The sequence below is a fragment of the Panulirus ornatus genome, chromosome 66, assembly GCF_036320965.1.
Source record: "Panulirus ornatus isolate Po-2019 chromosome 66, ASM3632096v1, whole genome shotgun sequence".
In the NCBI taxonomy this organism is placed as follows: domain Eukaryota; kingdom Metazoa; phylum Arthropoda; class Malacostraca; order Decapoda; family Palinuridae; genus Panulirus; species Panulirus ornatus.
In genome coordinates this window covers 14,576,817-14,598,967 of record NC_092289.1, presented here as the reverse complement: position 1 = coordinate 14,598,967, position 22,151 = coordinate 14,576,817, and the positions used below count along the sequence as shown (strand labels likewise).

General features: G+C 39.6%; 1 protein-coding gene across 6 annotated transcripts in view; it reads right to left on the bottom strand.

Moving 5' to 3' along the window:
* The window catches only part of LOC139746849 (uncharacterized), a 51,684-nt gene that overhangs the window by 4,941 nt on the left and 24,592 nt on the right, over positions 1 to 22,151 (bottom strand). For all 6 annotated transcript variants that reach the window (XM_071658463.1, XM_071658464.1, XM_071658467.1 and 3 more), the window contains exons 4-9: positions 21,082 to 21,243; positions 14,710 to 14,829; positions 8,198 to 8,350; positions 7,750 to 7,898; positions 5,711 to 5,849; positions 602 to 780 (exon numbers count right to left, since the gene is read on the bottom strand). In XM_071658463.1, the coding sequence (XP_071514564.1) occupies positions 602 to 780; positions 5,711 to 5,849; positions 7,750 to 7,898; positions 8,198 to 8,350; positions 14,710 to 14,829; positions 21,082 to 21,243 (902 nt within the window). The remainder of the gene's footprint in view (positions 1 to 601; positions 781 to 5,710; positions 5,850 to 7,749; positions 7,899 to 8,197; positions 8,351 to 14,709; positions 14,830 to 21,081; positions 21,244 to 22,151) is intronic.

The following is a 22,151-nucleotide window of genomic DNA, read 5'->3' as shown; positions in this document are numbered from 1 at the left end:
CTTTACTCCCAAGACTTTACCAAACCACTCTTCCCCTTTACCATTGAGCTTTGTTTCACTCAGAGCCAAAACATCCAAGATTCTTTCCTCAAACATACTACCTATCTCTCCTTTCTTCTCATCTTGGTTACATCCACACACATTCAGACACCCGAATCTGAGCCTTCAAGGAGGATGAGCACTCACCACTTGATTCCTGTTTCCCTTTTTAGAAATTTGAATACAAGGAAGGGGGGGAGGGGTTCCAGCCCCCACTCCCTCCCCCTGTAGCCACCTTCTACAACATGCAGGGTATATGTGGGAAGTATTCTTTGTCCTCTATCCCCAGGGATAATACCAGATAAATACTAAAACTTTTACTTGTCAACCAACCCATCATAACACAGTACTTTTGGGATAAGAGGAGAGGAAGAATAGTAGCTTTCTAAAGAACAAAATATGCACACAAAATAGCTGAAAAAATAAATCATGAGATTGCATGGTTTAGTCAGCATGCTGAAATGTGTCAAAATATCTTCATGTATGGAAACAATGCATAGGAATCTCTCTGCATATAATGGCATGAATGGTAAAGAGCAACAATGTTCTAGCTGACACTCACTTCATTATGTGATCCTTTCTATATTCTAACAACAGGCTCTGCATCTCATTCTTCAAATAATTTAGGCTTGAAGGCTCTGGAGGAAGAGGAATTTTCCTTTTTTTATGTCCAGCAAGCGTTCCTTTAGTTATCTCTTGTGCAACCATTTCTACGCTCTCATTGCTGAACTTGTGAGAAACCTGCACAAAACAATTTGTTACTGAAGAACTCTCAACAGATAAACCAAAGATTGTTATTAATGAAATATCCACAGGATAAACATTAAAACCATTTCAGTAATACAAAACTTTCTGGGCTTTGAAGTGACTAAAAAATCTACAATGAATTGAGACAAATTGGCCAAACCTTCTGAATGCGTAAAGCAGAAACAGTGACCACTTTATTGTTTAAACAAACAGCTTCTTCATTTAAGCATAAACCATTACATATTTTAACTGCTAACAGATGGAACCATCTTCAACAGTCCAGATGAAACAATGTGTTCCCAGAAGTGTTATGTCCACATAAATACCATTTTTTTCTATATGAATGACTACTACAACTCAAGATAAAATCAAAACAGCCAGCCATTCAAGACAATGGATGCAGCCACTCATTTATATAAACCTAAAGGAGCCCTTAAAAATAGTTTGAAAATCTAACAAATTTAACCTAAAATATGATTAATCATTCTCATACCATTATGTCTTATCTTGGAAACAGATTTTCATTAAGAAAAAATAATCACACAACTGGAGAAGGGATAAAAAAAGCACATCAGAGTTCTCAATACTTTACATGTATTGTGCAATAAAAGCACGGGATAAATATCCAGCTTGTTATATGCATGGACTCCTTCTATAATGGTAAATAAAAGAAAACTAATTGGGGATAATCTCACTTGCATAAAAGGATAAATCTCTCATTCAGAGGTTTCAGAGAAGTGAGTGCAGTAATAGTTTCTCATATCACAAATTGCATTTCTTCCAATCTATCATTAATTTTACTCCTGGTTCATGCACGTAAATTCTCTCAACCTACTTATGCACATCCTCAACCTATGCCAAAGGTGTCAAAAGAGAACATGAACTTTCAAACAAGAAAATTCATATCTCTCAATTTTAACCAAGCTGATTAATCCAACAAGACTAATGTTTCCATAAATGTATCCATTCCCTAATCATTCCTTTAGCATCTGCATCTTAAGTATCTTTATCTTATTCTATTCTCCTTACACCTACTCATCTCTCCTCCATTCTAGCCCTACATTTACCTTCAAATGAACTGGTATACACCATATGCCATACATTCTGTGTAACTACATCCTAAAATATTTTCATCATTATGCTGATCATACAGTTCCTTCACACCACATACCCTTCTCAGTCATTCTTTACTCTATCTATCCTACTAATTCTATCTATGCCATATTACTGTGTGGATCAAGTGTTTACTTTAAAGAATACATATGAGAAATACATGGCAAAACTAATGGATATGTATGCAGCATTTATGGATCTGGAGAAAGCATTCGTTGGGTTGACTGAAATGCCTTGTGGGAGGTCTTAATAGAATACAGTATGGGAGGAAAGATGCAAGAAGCAGGGATATGTTTTTATCATGGATGTAAAGCATGTGACCAAGATGGAAGTGAAGAGTGAATGGATTAAAGTGAAGATTGGTCTGTGGCACAGGTGTGTTGTCACCTTAGTTGTTTAATTTGTTTATGGATGGGGGAGTGAGGGAGATGATTGTGATAGTCTTGGAGAGAGGGATGACTATGCTGTCTATAGGAGATATGAGGTCATGGGAAGTGAGCAAGTTGTTGTTTGCTGATGACACAGCACAGGTGGCAGAATCAAGTGAAAAACTCCAGAAATTGGTGACAGTGTAGAAGTGTGTGTAAAAGGAGGAAGTTGAGAGTAAATGTTAATAAAAAGCAGGGTTAATAAGTTTATCGGTTGAGGGACAGGTTAGCTGGGATGCAAGTCAGAATGGAAAAAACTTGGAGGATGTAAAATGTTTTCAATACCTGGGAGTGGTCATGGCAGCAAATGGAACTATGGAAGTCATTGGGGTGGCAAGGGGGAAAAGGTTCTAAGAGTGGTGAAGAATGAGTGGAAAGAAAGAACGATATCTGGGAGGCCTAAAATAGATATGTTTGAAGGTATAGTAGTCCCAACAATGCCATATGGATGCAAGGCATGGCTATTGATAAGCTTGTGTGGATGTGTTGGAAATTATATGTCTGAGGTCATTTTGTGGGGAAAGGTGCTCTGATCAAGTAAATGAAAGGATAAAATAGAGGTGTGGTAATAAGATGAGTGTGGCTGAGACAGCTGAAGAGGGTGTACTGAAATGGTTTGGACAAATGGAGAGAATAAGTGAGGTAAAGTTGACAAACAGGATATATGTCAGAAGTGGAGGGAACAAGGAAAATGAGGAAACCAAATTGGAGAAGGAAGGATGGAGCAAATAAGATCAAGTAATCAAAGTCTGAACATGCAGGAGGGTGAAAGGTGTGCAAAGGAAAAAGTAAATTGGAAATATGTGATATACTGGGGTCGACATGCTTTCAATGGACTGAACTAGGGTATGCGAAGCATCCACGGTAAACCATGGTAAGGTCTGTGGGGCATGGTTGAGAATAGGAAGCAGAGGTTTCAGTGTGTTATAAAGGGCAGTCAGTGAATCGATATGAGCATATGAGGCCTTTCTTCCTCTGTTCCTGGCCCTACCTTGCTAACATAGGAAATGGCAATTAAATGTAAATAATGATAATAAAAAAAACTACTGCTCATTTTTTACCTATCCTAACCTGGTACAGTCTATCTACAGAATATTGCCTCCTGTATACCAACTCTCCAATTTACTCTATCCCTTGCATGCCTTACACCCTTCTGCATGTTCAAACCCTGAGCACTACACACCATTTTCACACAGTTTTTTCATCTCTAATTTAGTCTCCCCTTCTTGTTTCCTCCATTTCTGACACATATACCATCTTTTATCAATCTCTACACACTCATTCTCTCCTTATGCCTAAACAATTTCAGCACGTTCTCTTCAGCCCTCTCAACCCCACTATTCTTTATTACCACATCTCTCAACCTGTTACTTCTTACTATATCAACCTTCCCAAATAATATCCTCAAAGATTTCATTTCCAACATATTCATTCTCTTTTGTACACTCTCATCTACAGCCCATGCCTTGCATCCACAAAGCACCATCAAGACAACTATATCTTTATCCATGCTCATCTTTGCCCTCCCATATGGTGACCTCTCTTTTCGCACATTCCTCAAAACTCTAGGGACTTTTGCTCCCTCGCCCACCTCTGACTCAATCAGGCTCTTATGGCTCTATTCACTGCCAATTACACTTACAAATATCTAAAACAATCCATTTCCTCTAAATGCACACTCCATATAACCTATCTCTCTTCACTGCTAAACCAAATGACTTTGCATTTATTCATATTTTCTCCTTTCACACTCTTCCAAAGTCAGACCAGCTTCTCATGTTTCTCACTCCAATCTTCTCTTCTTTCCCAAGTGAGTGAGGTGGTGCCAGGAACTGATGAACGAACCTTTGTGGAAAAATATCCAGGCTTGGTACCTTCCTCTGATTTTCTTTCAGAAACAGAAAAGAAAGGGAGGATTTCCAGCCCTCTGCTCTCACCTCTCTTAGTTGCCTTCTCTGATAAAATTCACCAAAAAAGAGGAAAGTATCTGACACTTAGAGTGGATGTGAACTAATGAGGCCATTTTCTTCATAGCTTCCTGGTGCTACCTTGCTAATATAGGAATCTGTGAACAACTATGAAAATAAACAAACAAACCACAACTGAAAGCATGAAAAAATGGAATGCAAACAGAATTAATCAAAAAAGCAAGTCTTTTATCAATATCAACTTTAATTCAGTAAACTGTATAATAAAATCTATCTATCTATATCTCTGATGCCTGTTCCCTTTGGGAAATCCCTCAAGGGGATTACCATAGCAAAAAAGGTCTAACTGGTGAACTCTTTGAGCGCCTCACCCTTAACAGGCCCTTGGTAGAGGTCAACTCAAATATGGTGTCTTCAGAAACTCCTATCTAATGTTCCAACCACCTACTTTAACCTAAAGTTCCAACTTACTCCTTATATCTACTGCTCCTAACATTTTCATAAAATGCAGGGTTAGTGCATAATGCTCCAGGAAAATCTAGTTAAGATGAGCTGTGTGAGTTAAGTGCTGTCATGAGTTATGTGTGACAATGAGAGATTGTATGTTTGTGGACAGAATGCTAGCAGTCCACATGTGGGTGAGGGAGAAAGAAAAGACACCTTTCTGGGTCAAAGGAGTGCAACTTGATAACCACTTTAGTGCTGGCTCACTACCCAGCTGTCAATAAAACTTCCCTTACCCAGGCAGGTAGTAATGGTAATATATTTCTCTGATCAGTGGCTGCCTACCAACTACTACCTACGTTAACATACAAATGTATCTATTTATATCTCTGATGCCTGTTCCAAATGGACCACCCTCAAAGGGGTGGCCACAGCAACAGTCTCCATAACTAAAAAACTCCAGTGTCGCTTCTTAGCCTTTAGTGCCTCACCCTTAACAGGCTACAGGCAGAGGGTAAGTCTAGCACAGTGCCTGCAGAGGCTCCTGACTAATGTTCCTAATGACCACTGTTATCTAATGCTCATATCTACTACTTCTACCTAATGCTCCTGCCTAAATGTTCCTACCTAAGACTTCTATCTACTGCTCCTACCATTTTGCCAAGAAGCAGGGATAGTGCATAATGCTCACTACAGGAAATCCTAGAGTTACGAAGAATTAGCCGCATGAATTAAGTGTTGTCAAGTGTTACATATGACAAGGAGAGATTCTATGTTTGTAGACAGAATGCCAGTAATCCACATGTTAATGAGGCAGAAAGAAAAGATACCTACCGAGGTTGGAGGAGGGCAACTTGACTACCACCAAAGTGCTAGTTCACTAAGCAGATGTCACTAATCCTTCTGATACCCATGAGGGTAGTACTGGTAATATACCTCCCTGATTGTTGGCTGCCTACCTACAACTGTATATCATACACATAAGATGACAAACTACATATAATTACATACCACATGAAGGGCATGTGGAAAGTTTGAACTTTCACGCTCAACAGAGAGATGCTGATTGAAGCTTCTCCGTGGAATCAAATAATGTGGGCAGCCCAGGATTTGACAAGCATTCCGCAGGAGTTTCAGATGTACATCATACCTATGCAGAGATACAAAAGGAGCTGGCATAGCATTATATTCTACTACACCAAGTAAAATATAAACTATATTAAATTAGCTAATCATGGCCACCAAACCATGGATGATTACTTATAAAATCATAATACCAACTTCTTATCTAGTTCATTCACAAAGGATATCAAAAAAAAAAAAAATCTAAAAATCAGATAAAACTATTTTACACATTAAAATGGAGTCAAACTGAAAAATCTGAACAAGGTAATATGAACCAAACAATCATTAAACCACACTAACTTTCAATTGTAATATCTAAAAGCAAAGGGACTGAACCAGGGCATGTGAAACGTCCGGGGTAAACCATGGAAAGGTCTGGGAGGCCTTAAACATTTCATTTACAATACATCTACCTTCCTCCGTACAACCCTATCTATATCCCATGCCTTGCAACCATATAACATTGTTGGAACTACCATTCCTTTAAACCATACCCATTTCTGCTCTCCGAGATAATGTTCTCTCCTTCCACACAATATTCACTGCTCCCAAAACCTTCGCCCCCTCCTCCACCCTGTGACTCACTTCTGCCTCAGTGGTTCCCTCCACTGCTAAGTCTACTCCCAGATATCTAAAACACTTCACTTCCTCCAATTTTTCTCCATTCAAACTTACATCCCAATTCACTTGTTCCTCAACCCTACTAAGCCTAATAACCTTGTTCTTAATCACATTTACTCTCAACTTTCTCCTTTCACACACTTTTCCAAACTTAGTCACCAAATTCTGCAGTTTCTCACTCGAATTGGTTACTAGACCTGTATCAATGGCGAACAACAACTGACTCACTTCCCAGGCCCTCTCATCCCCAACAGACTGCATACTCACCTGACTCTCTCCAAAACTCTTGCATTTACCTCCCTAACCACCCAATCCATAAACAAATTAAACAATTATGGGCACACCACGCACCCCTGCTGCAGAACGACATTCACTGGGAACCAATCACTCTCCTCTCTTCCTACTTGTACACATGGCTTACATCCTTGGTAAAAACTTATCCCTACTTCTAGCAACTTACCTCCCACACCATATACTCTTAAAACTTTCCACAAAGCATCTCTATCCACCCTATTATATGCCTTCTCCAGATCTATAAATGCTGCATAAAAATCCATCTGTTTTTCTATGTATTTCTCACACACATTCTTCAAAGCAACCACCTGATCCACTTCTGAAACCACACTGGTCTTCCTCAATCTGATATTCTGTACATGCTTTCACCTTCTCAATCAATACCCTCCTGTATAATTTCCCAGGAATATTCAACAAACTTATGCCTCTGTGGTTTGAACACTCGCCTTTATCCCTTTTGCCTTTGTACAATGGCACAATATGTGCCAATCCTCAGGCATTTCGCCATGATCCACACATACAATTAATATCCTTACCAACCAAGTAACTGCCTCGGCCTAACACTGTCAAATTTCTCCAATTACATCTACTACTTTTCTAAAGGTTTCTGTTGATCATTTCTTCCCATATCTGGGTCTATGCCCATGGTTACTTTCTGTACCTTGCAATTGTTTATGAGAAGTTTAAACAATCATCATAAAACCTGGTTTTAAAGCTTCTATGAATGAAAATATGTAAAGGTTTAAGGCATAAATCACAACCAGTAAAAAATATCTTTATACAGCTTACATATATTTTGTGACTAAAAAAATCTTACTGACTGCATTACTTAGGATATAAAAAGAACATTCATAAAGCATTCTTTTAACGACTGGGTTTTTACTTAATTTTCCTCGATGAGTATTTCACATATTCTCCTCTTTTCACTCATTCATTAGATTCAGTAATTCTATCTTCTTTACTTTTAATAAAAAAAAAGAGATAAACAATAAATCTATCATTACACCTACCTGTATATTTGGCCAAATGTTTCTACAGTGACTTCAATACCTCTAGCCTTAGCAGCTTCAACAACCTGCTCTTGTGTTAAGGGCATAACAAGGGGACTGTGAATGGCCATGTAAGTCTCACGCCACTGTTCAACAACAAGCTTCTCCACCTATTGATAAAAAAACAGTAATTCAGGAAAATTCTTAATAAAAAATCAGTTTTTCCAAATATCACTCTTTACATCTTAAAAACATAGTCACAAACAGAAATTCTCATCAAAAATAAGCCTTTCATGAAACATAAAAAGAACAGAAGGAAAAAAATGAAAAATAATAATATTCAAAGTTACTGGACACAAAACTTCTCTTTCAGGGTTATCAGAATAACAGATTAAGGGTTAAAAGTTGCCTTCTCAAACATTTAAGCTGTCATCCATTACACAGCTTGATTAATAATTTATCTACATACCTCTTTTAATAAGGTTCCCTTGAGATTCCGGGCATTTTCTTGAGTCACTTTCTTCTTAACAAGTTCAAAGACTTGTTCACTACCATCAGGTTCTTTTGACAAACGCTCCCTCGAACTGCGGTGATGCAGAGCCTCACTAACATAGACCATCACCTACAAAAAAATGCAAAAAATATGAAACTTTTAGCTTAGCCCAAACAGCAAACGGAACCACACTACTACAAATGAAAGGGCCAAGGCATTAATAGAATTGGCCCTTCACATGACCTTGATTCTTCTAGGGCATGCTTTTTTTTCTTAAACTTGGTTGCTCCTTCCTATGTTAGAGAGGCAGGGCCAGGAAACAGAAGAGGAAAGACCCTGGCACGATTTTTTCTTATACTTGGTTGCTCCTTTCCATGTTAGTGAGGCAGGGCCAGGAAACAGAAGAGGAAAAAGAAGACTATCACTCACATAAAATTACATATACAAATATGCACACACACATACATTTATTTAATATATCTAACTTAGCTGCTCTCTCCCAGATTTGCGAGGTAGCACAAGGAAACAGATGAAAGAATGGCCCAACCCACCTACATGTATATAAATAAACGCCCACACACGCACATATACATACCTATATATCTCAACATATACATACAAAGACATACATATATACACATGTACATATTCATACTTACTTGCTTTCATCAAATCCCAATGCCACCCTGCCCCACAGAAAACAGCACAAATGCATTAAGGAAAAGAAAAAAGATAACTTATACATTCTCTTATCCTCCTCCACACTTGACTGTCGCCCCGTTTCAGCGAGGTAGTGCAAGAAAACGGATGAAGAAAGGCCACATCCACTCATATTCATTCTTTAACTGTCACATATACTGCATTGAAATTAAAATGCCCTATCCACATCCACGCTCCACAGACTTTATCGGGTTTACCCCAGATGTTTCACATTTTATCCCTGGGGTTAGGGGAGAAAGAATACTTCCCACGTATTCCCTGTGTGTCGTAGAAGGCGACTAAAAGGGGAGGGAGCGGGTGGCTGGAAATCCTCCCCCTCTCGTTTTTTTTTTTTTTTTTTTTTTTAATTTTCCAAAAGAAGGAACAGAAAAGGGGGCCAGGTGAGGATATTCCCTCTAAGGCCCAGTCCTCTGTTCTTAACGCTACCTCACTAATGCGGGAAATGGTGAATAGTATGAAAGAAAGAAAGTTTCACATGCCCTGGTTCAGTCCACTGATGGCATGTTGACCCCCGTATACCATATTGTTCCAAATCACTCTTATCTGTGAATGCCGTTCACACTCCTACATGTTCAGACCATGATCATTCAAAATCCCTTTCACTCCATCCTTCTATCTCCAATCTGGTCTCCTGCTTCTCCTTGTTCCCTCCACCTCTGACACATATAACATCTTGGTCAACCTTTCCTCACTCATTCTCTACACATGTCCAAACTATTTCCACACACCCTCTTCTACTTTCTCAATCACATTCTTTTCATTTCCACACATATCTCCTACAGTTTCATTACTTACCTGACCAAACCACATCACACCACATATTGTCCACATAAATTTCATGTGGTTTCAGAAGTGGTAGAGGATGTGTGGATCAGGTGTTTGCTTTGAAGAATGCATGTGAGAAATACTTAGAAAAGCAAATGGATTTGTACGTAGCATTTATGGATCTGGAGAAGGCATATGATAGAGTTGATAGAGATGCTCTGTGGAAGGTATTAAGAATATATGGTGTGGGTGGCAAGTTGTTAGAATCAGTGAAAAGTTTTTATCGAGGATGTAAGGCATGTGTACGTGTAGGAAGAGAAGAAAGTGATTGGTTCTCAGTGAAAGTAGGTTTGCGGCAGGGGTGTGTGATGTCTCCATGGTTGTTTAATTTGTTTATGGATGGGGTTGTTAGGGAGGTGAATGCAAGAGTTTTGGAAAGAGGCACAAAAATGAAGTCTGTTGTGGATGAGAGAGCTTGGGAAGTGAGCCAGTTGTTGTTCGCTGATGATACAGCGCTGGTGGCTGATTCATGTGAGAAACTGCAGAAGCTGGTGACTGAGTTTGGTAAAGTGTGTGAAAGAAGAAAGTTAAGAGTAAATGTGAATAAGAGCAAGGTTATTAGGTACAGTAGGGTTGAGGGTCAAGTCAATTGGGAGGTAAGTTTGAATGGAGAAAAACTGGAAGAAGTAAAGTGTTTTAGATATCTGGGAGTGGATCTGGCAGCGGATGGAACCATGGAAGCGGAAGTGAATCATAGGGTGGGGGAGGGGGCGAAAATCCTGGGAGCCTTGAAGAATGTGTGGAAGTCGAGAACATTATCTTGGAAAGCAAAAATGGGTATGTTTGAAGGAATAGTGGTTCTAACAATGTTGTATGGTTGCGAGGCGTGGGCTATGGATAGAGTTGTGCGCAGGAGGGTGGATGTGCTGGAAATGAGATGTTTGAAGACAATGTGTGGTGTGAGGTGGTTTGATCGAGTAAGTAATGTAAAGGTAAGAGAGATGTGTGGAAATAAAAAGAGCATGGTTGAGAGAGCAGAAGAGGGTGTTTTGAAATGGTTTGGGCACATGGAGAGAATGAGTGAGGAAAGATTGACCAAGAGGATATATGTGTCGGAGGTGGAGGGAACGAGGAGAAGAGGGAGACCAAATTGGAGGTGGAAAGATGGAGTGAAAAAGATTTTGAGTGATCGGGGCCTGAACATGCAGGAGGGTGAAAGGCGGGCAAGGAATAGAGTGAACTGGATCGATGTGGTATACCGGGGTTGACGTGCTGTCAGTGGATTGAATCAGGGCATGTGAAGCGTCTGGGGTAAACCATGGAAAGCTGTGTGGGGCCTGGATGTGGAAAGGGAGCTGTGGTTTCAGGCATTATTGAATGACACCTAGAGACTGAGTGTGAACGAATGAGGCCTTTGTTGTCTTTACCTAGCGCTACCACACACACATGAGGGGGGAGGGGGATGGTATTCCATGTGTGGCGAGGTGGCGATGGGAATGAATAAAGGCAGACAGTGTGAATTGTGTGCATGGGTATATATGTATGTGTCTGTGTGTGTATATATGTGTGTACATTGAGATGTATAGGTGTGTATATTTGCGTGTGTGGACGTGTGTGTATATACATGTGTATGGGGGTGGGTTGGGCCATTTCTTTCGTCTGTTTCCTTGCGCTACCTCGCAAACACGGGAGACAGCGACAAAGCAAAATAAAAAAAATATAAAATTTCATTTCCAACATATCCACTTTCCTTCACACAACCACATCTACAGCCCAGGCCTTACAACCATATAATGTCGCTGGAACTACTATTCCTTCAAACATACTCATTTCTGCCCTCCAAGATGAAAAATTTCTCTCTTCCATACATTCTTCATTGCTCCCAGAACCTTCGCCCCCTCCCCACCCAATGACTCACTTCCGCATCCATTCACTGCCAAGTCCACTCCCACATATCTAAAACACTTCACTTCCTCCAATTTTTCTCCAATCAAACTTACAATTCACCTAACTTGTTCCTCAACTATGGTGAATCTAATAACCTTAGTTTTATTCACATTTACTCTCAAATGACTGATTTACCATCATTTATTTCTTCCTATCTTTCTTCCTTGGAATGTCAACAAATGAGCACTTCTAATATCATACTTCTCTTAGTGGCAAAACTACTTTATATCATAACTGTTTATAAATCATTAGCTATATCCAATAACCACATTTCTAATTCAGATAGTGAGCTGTATGCCTCGCACTCCTAGAAACTTTCAAATTAAAGTTATGTGGCTCGTAGATGGTCACTCTTAGTAACCTCCATTTTTTTTGTTTGATCTCTGTTCTCCCAACTCCCCTGAAAAATTTCATAACACTCCAATTGCTTCAATTCCTACCATAATCCTTGTATCATAGTACAGGTACACCACAGATTTTCTGGCACTCTTGGTTCCAAAGCCTTGCCAGATTAACCATTTTGCCGGACCAACTGTAGTCACATAATAATAGTTCATCAACACACCTCTAACCCACTAATTATACACCTCCCATGTGTCTGAAGTATACCATGGGCTGCTAGAATGAAAATTAAACAAATATCAAATGTAAATCAAATAAATGAATGAATTACAGGTACACCTACTCAGGACTGAGGTGCTCGTCACCTACGAGTTTCGCAGATTCGTCCACATACTCGGCAGCTCCTTTGTGGTTTGCAGACTGCTTTTCTCAGCACGCTTTATTCATGGAAATTCCATGACGCTTCTTGAATCTTTGAATCCATCCTTCACTATGGTCATGCTCATGTTGTAATTTAAGTTCTTTATGGAACAACTTAGCCTGATCCATTATCATGCTACCTGACAAGTCCTCTCCATCACTCCAACACTGTCGAAACCATTCCATTATCACATAACCATGCTGAGTACTCTTACTATCTTTCATAGTTTTTCTAATCATCACTTGCTTCTTGGATTCGTTGTCTGCATAGAATTTCAATATTTTCTCCCTTTGCTTCTTTATATCATAAACAGTTGATGAACCAATACTGCAGATGTCACAAAGCTTACACACCGAAACATCACGATTTATTTTTTCCAAGAGTTCTACTTTATCTTGGATCGATAAGGACTGGTGTTTACATTTGACACCACGCCTGACACTCTCATATGTCTTAGAAGCCATAGCTAGGGCTAAAGTTAAGCAAAATAAGCTAAGAATCTTACAGAATTGCGGTATCACCACCAAGTGCAGTGTAAAGAATGTAAATAAGCGCGCCCTACACACAATGCCATCTGTGGCCACCCAGTAAACTAGTCTGGTGGCCGCAGTAATTTCAAGTTCCCTCATGTAATTTTGTCCGGACTAAAGGAGATGCTGAACCATCAGTTGCCGGAAATTCGGTGGTGTACCTGTACTAAAAAACTGCCAAGTCCAATCGAGTTCATACATCCATACATCCCATACAATGTGAACCTCATCAATAGCCAACTCAGAGTTTGAATCATGACTGTCTGTTTAACCTCCCTCTCATTTTCAACAGATGCACTGTATGTATTTGCATAATATTCTGTATCTTTTCTGTCCTTGGCTAATAATAAACTATTGCTTGTTATAATTAGTATTATCAACTCTGCCCTCTGACTGTACCTGCATATTTCTTGGTTTATCACTTCTGATCATTACCCCACTGATTTCTTCCGTAATAGCAAGTTTCTCTGCTACTTAAGTATTTTCTAGGTACATTTCTCCACATCAAAAGTAATCCTATGTCTTGCCTGTCTATCAATTCTCTTGGTTTCTTTTATCTCAAGATTTGCATATGGCAAGTACATAGCCTTAAACAGCTTTCTTAGACTCTCCTCCTTACTTACTGCTTTCTCTTCAAGTGGATGATGATCTAATCTGAAAGTCATCACTAACTTACATGTATCAACCTCACTTTCCAAACATTCTTTAGCATAATCTCCATCTACAGCCTTCTCTTAGATCAATTAATTTCTGTAGTTGTTACTATGCCAGAAGCAAGACAGGTTTGGCAATGGTACAGGAACTATTAAAGAAAGAAAGAAAAAAAAAAGTCTGTGCGTAGTCTATTTATCTATGTTTGACTATAACACGCCATCTCTTACTATCCAGATATCTAGGTGGCATAGGAAAAGCCTTAAAGCAAGCCTGTACTTTACCAATACATACACTTTTCAATGCCTACTCTTTCCCTCCCCCTCTCTACTCCATTCAACTGCTATTTCTACTGTGTAGCTACATGAGAAACATCATCAAGCAAGAGTGGCAAAACAATTTTTTCTTTTATAACTACAGCCTACTTTTAAAACATACAATCTCTATTCTTTTTGCTCTTTGTTCTGATCATGCATGGAAACAAAATGATCGGTTTTGATCCATGCTTTCAATTACTTCTCATTCATTGTTTGTGACTTATTTTCTGTTAACACTTTTCATTTTTCTACTGTTCTACCATATCTCTGTACTGCATACCTTAACTTTTTTCCATTCTCCTTTTCTATTCATCCATTCTTGTCTCTTGGTATCTGTTTCTATACCATTATATTTCTTTTTCTACATTACTAAGTCTAGTCATTTGATTTATGCATATTCTCTGCTATACAGTTAACACAGTTTGGCATTAAAGCCATCATAGAAGTATCCATCCCAAGATATATCAGTTAGGAAGCTGCAAAAGAATGACCAATGAGCTCTACCAGAATGTCAAAGGTGGCATTCAAGAGTGAATTGAGAGCGAGCATGCCCAAATATAAGTAATACAGATAAAATTATGGGCACAGGAACCAAATGGAGTAGAAATAGAATAGTGTACATACATTTAAAGTATTCAAAGGTAAATAGGATGTCATGTGTGTAGGAAGGGTACCTAAACCTTGATCATATCTAAACACGTTATAAATCGTGATTCATATTCCACTATTTTAACCAATGTTTAACTGATACTTGACAGTAAAAAAAAAATTCAGTAAGACTCATAAACTCTTTACCTGTGCTGGATCAAATGCTTCTTCAATACTAGAATTAGTAATGTCCATTTCTTCAGCCCAAGATCTGAAGACCGCCCAACTAACATCACCACAACTCCCCAAATTCTTGAGCTTCTTTATCTGAAAATTAACAGCAATGCAATATATTTCAATAAATCAACCAGTGTCCCTCACTCCAATCACACTTACAACCTTGTCTTCCCATACTAAAAAATAAATACTTACATATCTATATGCCCATTCCCTTTGGGAATTCCCTCATGGGGATGGCCATGGCAAAAGTCTCTCCATAAATGATGAACTCCAATGCTGCTTCTTAGCCCTTAATGCCTCACCCTTAACAAGCAACTAGCAGGGAGAAACTCTAGCACAGTGCTTTCAGAAGCTCCTACCTTATGTTTCAATCGACTATCTCTGCTTAAAGCTCCAACCTACTACTTCAACCTAATGCTCCCAACTACTGCTCCTCCTTACAACTTCTACTTAGTCTTTATATTCCACAGCATGACGGGCTTTGCCCAGCTTATCAGTATTACATAATGTAAATACACAAAAATCATTCTGAACATTCACTATGGTTTATCATACATAAAAAAACAATAACTAAATCTATATCTCTACTTCCAAATTTCATAACCCAATAAAACTGTCTAATGATGAAAAGGACTCAAAAATACAAAAGGTAAGAAAAGTAATACCAACCTCAGATACCTAAAACACTTCACTTCCTCCAATTTTTCTCCATTTAAACTTACATCCCAACTAACCTGTCCCTCAATTCTGCTGAACCTAATAACATTCTATGATATGCAGGTAACATGTGGAAGGTATTATGCCTTCCCTAACCCCAAGGAAAACATACATAATTTTTTCATGCTCGATAGCCATTTTCCACGTTAGCGAGGGAGCACCAGGAAACAACCAAAAAAGACACTTTACGTACACATACAGTATATAAGTATACACACCTAAACTTAAATGTACATATACATAATTACATACAAATACATAAAGATGTTGCAAAAGGTCACAGAGGGGTGCATGATCTAGTATTTGCTGATAACCACGAGGAAAATGAAACATGATAAGTTCCAAAGCGCACTTTTGTGTAATGATCACCTCATCTAGATGAGATACAAGAATGAGATAGTGACAAAGTATAATAACATTTATGTATATAACAAAGCTTATGAGTAAATGGGAAGAGTGGTTTAGGAATGTCTTGGGAGTGAAGTCAGGGGTTGGCGAGAGGACAAGAGCAAAGGAAGGAGTAGCACTACTCCTGAAGCAGTTGTGGTAGTATGCGACAGACCTTGCCGATTCAGGGGGTGATGATCAGTTGTGGAGGAAGAGAAGAGAATGTTTCCATTTCCTTCAAGCATTTGTGCCGTTTCCTGTTGGGCAGGGTGGCATCAGGAATGGATGGAGGTAGCAAGTATGCATATGTATATGTGTTTACATGTATTTATTTATCTTATTCTTATTTTGCTTTGTCGCTGTCTCCCGCATTAGCGAGGTAGCACAAGGAAACAGACGAAAGAATGGCCCAACCCACCCATATAAACATGTATATACATACACGTCCACACACGCAAATATACATACCTATACATCATATATATATATGCCCGAACAGACATATACATATATACACATGTACATAATTCATACTGTCTGCCTTTATTCATTCCCATCGCTACCCCTGCCACACACCAAATAACAACCCCCTCCCCCCTCATGTGCGCAAGGTAGCGCTAGGAAAAGACAACAAAGGCCACCTTCATTCACACTCAGTCTCTAGCTGTCATGTAATAATGCACCGAAACCACAGCTCCCTTTCCACATCCAGACCCCACAAAACTTTCCATGGTTTACCCCAGACACTTCACATGCCATTGTCAAATCCACTGACAGCACGTCAACCCCGGTATACCACATCGTTCCAATTCACTCTATTCCTTGCACACCTTTCACCCTCTTACATGTTCAGGCCCCGATCACTCAAAATCTTTTTCACTCCATCTTTCCACCTCCAATTTGGTCTCCCACTTCTCCTCATTCCCTCCACCTCTGACACATATATCCTCTTTGTCAATCTTTCCTCACTCATTCTCTCCATGTGACCAAACCATTTCAAAACACCCTCTTTTGCTCTCTCAACCACACTCTCTTTATTACCACACATCTCTCTTACCCTATTATTACTTACTTGATCAAACCACCTCACACTACATATTGTCCTCAAACATCTCATTTCCATCACATCCATCCTCCTCCGCTCAACTCTATCCATAGCCCACGCCTTGAAACCATATAACATTGTTGGATCCACTATTCCTTCAAACATACCCATTTTTGCTTTACGAGATAATGTTCTTGACTTCTACACATTCTTCAAGGCTCCCAGAACTTTCGCCCCCTACCCCACCCTATGATTCACTTCCGCTTCCATGGTTCCATCCGCTGCTAAATCCACTCCTAGATATCTAAAACACTTCACTTCCTCCAGTTTTTCTTCATTCAAACTTACCTCCCAATTGACTTGTCCCTCAACCCTACTGTACCTAATAACCTTGCTCTTATTCACATTTACTCTCAGCTTTCTTCTTTCACACACTTTACCAAACTCAGTCACCAGCTTCTGCAGTTTCTCACACGAATCAGCCACCAGCACTGTATTATCAGGGAACAACTGACTCACTTCCCAAGCTCTCTCATCCACAACAGACTGCATACTTGCCCCTCTTTCCAAAACTCTTGCATTCACCTCCCTAACAACCCCATCCATAAACAAATTAAACAACCATGGAGACATCACACACCCCTGTCACAAACCTACATTCACTGAGAACCAATCACTTTCCTCCCTTCCTACACATACACATGCCTTACATCCTCGATAAAAGCTTTTCACTGCTTCTAACAACTTGCCTCCCACACCATATATTCTTAATACCTTCCACAGAGCATCTCTATCAACTCTATCATATGCCTTCTCCATATCCATAAATGCTACATACAAATCCATTTGCTTTTCTAAGTATTTCTCACATACATTCTTCAAAGGAAACACCTGATCCACACAACCTCAACCACTTCTGAAACCACACTGCTCTTCCCCAATCTGATGCTCTGTACGTGCCTTCACCCTCTCAATCAATACCCTCCCATATAATTTACCAGGAATACTCAACAAACTTATACCTCTGTAATATGAGCACTCACTTTTATCCCCTTTGCCTTTGTACAATGGCACTATGCACGCATTCCGCCAATCCTCAGGCACCTCACCATGAGTCATACATACATTATATAACCTTATCAACCAGTCAACAATACAGTCACCCCCTTTTTTGATAAATTCCACTGCAATACCATCCAAACCTGCTGCCTTGCTGGCTTTCATCTTCCGCAAAGCTTTTACTACCTCTTCTCTGTTTACCAAATCATTTTCCCTAACCCTCTCACTTTGCACACCACCTCGACCAAAACACCCTATATCTGCCACTCTATCATCAAACACATTCAACAAACCTTCAAAATACTCACTCCATCTCCTTCTCACATCACCACTACTTGTTACCACCTCCCCATTAGCCCCCTTCACTGAAGTTCCCATTTGTTCCCTTGTCTTGCGCACTTTATTTACCTCCTTCCAAAACATCTTTTTATTCTACCTAAAATTTAATGATACTGTCTCACCCCAACTCTCATTTGCCCTCTTTTTACCTCTTGCACCTTTCTCTTGACCTCCTGCCTCTTTCTTTTATACATCTCCCACTCATTTGCATTATTTCCCTGCAAAAACTGTCCAAATGCCTCTCTCTTCTCTTTCACTAATAATCTTACTTCTTCATCCCACCACTCACTACACTTTCTAATCTGCCCACCTCCCACGCTTCTCATGCCACTAGCATCCCTTGCGTAAGCCATCACTGCTTCCCTAAATACATCCTATTCCTCCCCCACTCCCCTTACGTCCTTTGTTCTCACCTTTTTCCATCCTGTACTCAGTCTCTCCTGGTAATTCCTCACACAAGTCTCATTCCCAAGCTCACTTACTCTCAACACTCTTTTCACCCCAATATTTTCTCTTTTTTCTGAAAACCTCTACAAATCTTCACCTTGCCTCCACAAGATAATGATCAGACATCCTCCAGTCGCACCTCTCAGCACATTAACTTCCAAAAGTCTCTCAATTAACATGTAATCCAATGACGCTCTCTGGCCATCTCTCCTACTTACATAGGTATACTTATGTATATCTCTCTTTTTCAAACCAGGTATTCCCAATCACCAGTCCTTTTTCAGCACATAAATCTACAAGCTCTTCACCTTTTCCATTTACAACACTGAACACCCCATGTATACCAATTATTCCCTCAACTGCCACATTACTCACCTTTGCATTCAAATCACCAGTCACTATAACCCAGTCTCGTGCATCAAAACTACTAACACACTCACTCAGCTGCTCCCAAAACACTTGCCTCTCATGATCTTTCTTCTCATGCTCAGGTGCATAGGCACCAATAATCATCCATCTCTCTCCATCAACTTTTAGTTTTACCCATATCAATCTAGAGTTTACTTTCTTACACTCTATCACATACTCCAACCACTCCTGTTTCAGTAGTAGTGCTACTCCTTCCCTCGCTCTTGTCCTCTCACTAACCCCTGACTTTACTCCCAAGACATTCCCAAACCACTCTTCCCCTTTACCCTTGAGCTTCGTTTCACTCAGAGCCAAAACATCCAGGATCCTTTCCTCAAACATACTACCTATCTCTCCTTTTTTCTCATCTTGGTTACATCCACACACATTCAGACACCCCAATCTGAGCCTTTAAGGAGGATGAGCACTCCCCGAATGACTCCTTCTTCTGTTTCCCTTTTTAAAAAGTTAAAATACAAGGAGGGGAGGGTTTCCAGCCCCCCGCTCCCATCCCCTTTAGTCGCCTTCTACGACACGTGAGGAATGCGTGGGAAGTATTCTTTCTCCCCTATCCCCAGGGGATAAATATGTGTATAAATATTTGTGGATCAGGTGTTTGCTTTGAAGAATGTATGTGAGAAATACTTGGAAAAGCAAATGGATTTGTATGTAGCATTTATGGTCTGGAGAAGGTATATGATAAGAGTTGATAGAGATGCTCTGTGGAAGGTATTAAGAACATAAAAGCAGTGAAAAGTTTTTATCGAGGATGTATGGAATGTGTGCGAGTGGGAAGAGAGGAAAGTGATTGGTTCTCAGTTAATATCAGTTTGTGGCAGGGGTGCATGATGTCTCCATGGTAGTTTAATTTGTTTATGGATGGGGTTGTTTGGGAGGTGAATGCAGGAGTTTTGGAGAGAGGGGCTAGTATGCAGTCTGTTGTGGATAAGAGAGCTTGGGAAGTGAACCAGTTGTTCCTCTCCACTTCAGACACATTTGTGAACACTGTCAACCTCATCTCATCCATCCTCTCCATATGTTAAAACCATTTAAGCACACCTTCTTTTGCTCTCCCTAACCCTGTCATTTCTTACTTGATCGACTCTCCTACAACTGCATGATATCCTGAAACATCTAATTTCTAACACATTCACCCTCTTCCATACATTCTCATCTAAAGCCCATAACTCCATCAGGACTACTGTACTATCAAAACATGCCTAACTTTGACCACATAGATAGTGACATCTCTTTCCACACATTTCTCATTGTGTCCAAGACCTTCACCCCCTCATCCAACCTGTGAATCCAAGTTTTTTCCATTCATACTTGCACCCTAACTAACCTCTCTTTCTACAATGCTAAACTATAATAAAACCTTACTTATATTAACATTTACTCTCAACTTTCTCCTTTAAACCATACTCCCAAACTAAAAAACCAACTTTTGCACTTTATCACTTGAATTTGTTACCATTGTCATATCATCAGAAAACAGTAACCGACCCAATTCCTGGGCTTCCCCCTTGTCCTTGACAGACTACAGATCTGCATCTTTCCCAAAACCCTTGCACTCACTTCACTCACCAACCTATGCACAAACAGGTAAATCATAACTGTCTGCAGTTTCCCTCTTTAGTTGGTTGCACCAGGAACAATTGAAGAAATGTCCTCCTTTGCTCTCATCCACTCTCCTGTCGTGTCTAATGCGCAGGACCAGAACTCATCATTCACAGACAAGCCCTAATGACCACATGCTTGTTTCTCATGACCACTTAATAGACTATAGGTTCAGCTTCTAACCATATGTTATACCCAATATACCACATCACTCAAAATGTATTCAATTTATTCAAGCCTCTTACCCATTCGAATTTTCAGGTCCTGGCATTTCAAAGCATCTTTCACTTACCTTTATAAAGCCTCAATACTCTTACCTTCTCTATGTTGATATTTATTGTTATTTCTTCAGCTATCTTGTCAGATAAAGTAGCAACATGGGTCAAAACATGTTGCTTGACATCAGCTCGCAGTTCATCAAGAGTGAAAAACTTCTCCACAAGATTACCATGAGCCATCTGGAATTCCCTTGCAATTTTCTGGAAAGAAATTTTTTATAATTAAAACTGCATCTACGATTCTTTTCTAAGAGATAATGCTACCATATCTACCTATTGACGTTTCATAACTCCATTTCCTTTTTTATAAATCTAAATTCAAATTCACAGAGGGGGGGGTTTCCAGCCCCATTTTCCACCCCTTTTAGTTGCCTTCTCTCTCCTCTGAATGTGGATAGGGAGCTGTTTCTGTACCTTCCACATGACAGCTAGAGACTAAGTGTGAACATATGTGGCCTTTTTTGTCTGTTTTCCTGGCACTCCTTTGTTGCAGCAGGGGGTGGCAATGCTGTTTCCTGTGGGGCTGGGTAGCGACAAGAATGGATGAAGGCAAGTATGAATATGTACATGTGTATATATGTAAATGCCTGTGTGTGTGTATGTATATGGTGATATGTATATGTATGTATATGTGCGGGTATGGGTGTTTATGTATATATGAGTGGATGGGCCATTCTTTGTGTTTCCTGATGCCACCTCAGTGATGCAGGAAACAGCGATTAAGTATAATAGTAAATAATAATAACTCCATTTCCATTTCAATGGAAAGGAAAAGGTAAATACAACCTTTGCAACATCACTCAACCTTCATCCACTTTTACTAAATCAACCATTGAACATCCCTCAACCTTCATCCGCTTTTACTAAATCAACCAAAGTCCAGTGTGTTAAAATGAAACATGAACTTCCTCACATATAAAAGTGCTCCTCATCTTTTCTCCAAGTTAATACATCAATCGAGACAAGGTCCTCATTCATACAAATTCCATACGGAAAATGCTTAACTTGTCTTTAATCCTCAACCATTTACCTAATATCTTTATCTGAAATATCCTTATATGCTAGTTAAATTTCACACTATATCCATCTACTTCTTTCATGGTCTACCT